General features: G+C 61.0%; 1 protein-coding gene across 1 annotated transcript in view; it reads left to right on the top strand.

Moving 5' to 3' along the window:
* Positions 1–2,559, top strand: part of ZFR2 (zinc finger RNA binding protein 2) — a 33,856-nt gene that overhangs the window by 5,164 nt on the left and 26,133 nt on the right. Inside the window, exons 3-5 of the mRNA XM_045300052.1 lie at positions 730–841; positions 1,625–1,798; positions 2,157–2,449. Of these exons, the coding sequence (XP_045155987.1) occupies positions 730–841; positions 1,625–1,798; positions 2,157–2,449 (579 nt within the window). The remainder of the gene's footprint in view (positions 1–729; positions 842–1,624; positions 1,799–2,156; positions 2,450–2,559) is intronic.

Here is a 2,559-nt window from a genome sequence, read left to right as displayed (position 1 = left end):
CCAACCCCCCAATACCACCCTATCCCCCTCCTGCCCTCTGCACTCTCCTCAGCTGAACAGGGTCCCCACTCGCCCTCTCCTCATCTGAATGTGGCCCACCCCACTGCTCACCCCGCCTCCCTGTGTAATCCCCTAATCGAATCCCGTATCCCAGTCTCTTCAGCCGGCCCCACCATAGTAAGCATGTCATTCCCCGGGTGTGGGAGGGGGAGGGTGGAGTTTATCTCAGTTCCCCAAGTCGAGTTCAGGGCGGTGAGAGACTTCCATCTGGACTTCCATCTGGGTGGGTCCCGGTCTCTCTCATTCTGTAGCCTTGGGTGTTCCATGGTGCCTGCCTGAATGCCTGGGCGCCTGGACTTGTAGCAGGTCCAGTACAGCGCAGGACTCAACACACAGACGTCAGTGAGTGTGTGCAGAGCAGGGCTCAGTATATATGGATGTGAGTGAGCACGTGAGGGGGTGTATGCAGAGCAGGGCTTGGTACACGGGGACATGAGTGAGTGAATACGTACAGCCCTGCAGAGCAGGGCTCAGAACACCTGGACGTGGGTGAGTATGTGCCGAGCGAGAACTGGGCTCAGTACACCTGGATGTGAGTGAGTGAACATGTGCCAAGCAGGGCTCAGTACATCTGACCATGAGTCAGTGCATGGGTGGGTGCTGGCCTGCAGACCACACTGTGTCCTCTTGCTCTGACTCTTAGTATCTCTCTTGGACTCTGGGTCACAGGACAGTTACAACTATGGGCCGATGGCAGCCAGTGGTTACGAAGGCCATCAGTATACCCAGCCTGCAGCCAGCCACCCACCACACAGTGCCACCGACTCTCTCTACCAGGCAGGTGAGTTCCCCGAGTGCTGCCATGAAAAACCATGTGTGGACATTATAGACCCACTAGGAGTCAAGGCCCAGTGGTGGACTGCAAAGGTTGGACGCTTAAGTCTACCCAGTCCTTGGAAGAAAGGCCTGGCAATGTACTTCTGGAAAATCTAAAAATGGGAGTCGGGTAGACAGACGCCTCAGTCCGGCCCCAGCCCCTGCACCACACACATGGTCACCACATGTTGCTGGCATGGCGCTAGGAGGCCTACTGGCTAACCGGATTTGTGTGGAGCTTCCAGATGAAATGGATGAGGTGACTTCTGAGAATCATCTGTGAGAACCATGTGGCTCAGTGTCCTGACCACAGCCCCTCTGTGGATGGCCCAGGGCCATCAGCCATTGGTCCTGGGTGCTTGGGCCACCTTGAGTGGGCTTGGCTGGCAGCAGGGGCTGGTTGGTGAGGTTGACGAGCGGGGCTGGGAGTGAGGAGAAGATTGCTTCGTGCCAGGTTGCCAGGAGCTGGTGGCACCATGTAGGGGGGAGGCAGAGGGAGAAGTGCCAAGCTGAGAGTTCTTTATGGGTGCCCAGGACAGGAGGGTACAGCCCAGAGCCCTCCCCCCTTCCCCCACCAACACCCAGAGGAGGGAGGAGCTAGGTGTGATAGAAGTCGTGAACACAGGTCTCGGAGTTACTGTCCCAGGCCCGGCCAGCACAGACCAGCCTCTCCATATGGGGCTTGGGGCAGATTACAGCCTGGCGCTCCATCTCCAGCCAGGTGGTGAAGGCTGTGTTTGTGCCCTAGGTATTAAAGAAGGCTACAGCCAGCCTAGTGGAGGCTACAGTCAGACCCAGCCCGGAGGGACACCTCCCAGGTGCACCTATCCCACCGGCATGAGTGTCCCACCTGCTGCTTCGGCCCCGGCAGCACCAGCATACACCCTGACCTCGTGCAGCGTGCCCACTGCCCCCTACCCCGGTAAGAAGAGAGCAGCCGGGCTGTGTTGGGGCCCCTGGGCGGCTGACCAGAAGACCAGGAATCGTGGGAGAAAGGCCTGGCCATAGCTCCCGTGAAGACGATGGTTCCAGTCTCGGGGTGGTTCCACTCTCATGTGGGCTCACTAGGGGTCGGAATCAACTCCCAGGCACCTAACCCCACCCCAACCCCACCTGGGGATACCTGGTGTTCTACTCCCCAAAACTCAGCCCTGAAATCCCCAGGGAACATAGCTCTTCGCCAACGGGGGGGTGTGGGGGTGTGGGGACCGCAAGTAGCAACAGCTGGTCCCGATGCGAAGGGATGGAGTGACCCTACACAGTCCGTTTCTGCTTCCCAGGGTCCAACTACTCGGCCTACGACGGATCGGCGTATTCATCCGCCGGGCATTATTATCCGCCGACACCCACTCCGCAGACGCAGTCCCCGGCGCCCACCCCATCCGCGCTGCCGCCACCCCCGCCGCCTCCCCCACTCCCGCCCCCCTCCTCGCAGTGGGCTGCTTCTGGGAACAGCCCCCACGCTGGGCCTGCCGCCGCCACCGCCACGAAGCCGTGCAAAGCCAGGAGCGGCCCCAGGCAGTCGCCGCTGCACTACTGCGAGGTCTGCAGGATCAGCTGTGCGGGGCCCCAGGTCAGCACTGCCCCGCGAGTCTGCGGGGGGGCGGGGGTCACTACCCGCCTGGGTGAGGGGCCCTGCCTCCGGGGGACACTGAGCGGAGGCGGCAGATGTGGCCCCAAATG

This window comes from Echinops telfairi, unplaced genomic scaffold, assembly GCF_000313985.2.
Source record: "Echinops telfairi isolate 266 unplaced genomic scaffold, ASM31398v2 ScPeMD7_7459;HRSCAF=8497, whole genome shotgun sequence".
NCBI lineage: Eukaryota > Metazoa > Chordata > Mammalia > Afrosoricida > Tenrecidae > Echinops > Echinops telfairi.
The sequence above is the reverse complement of the archived record's forward strand: the minus strand, read 5'-3'. Positions and strand labels throughout refer to the sequence as shown.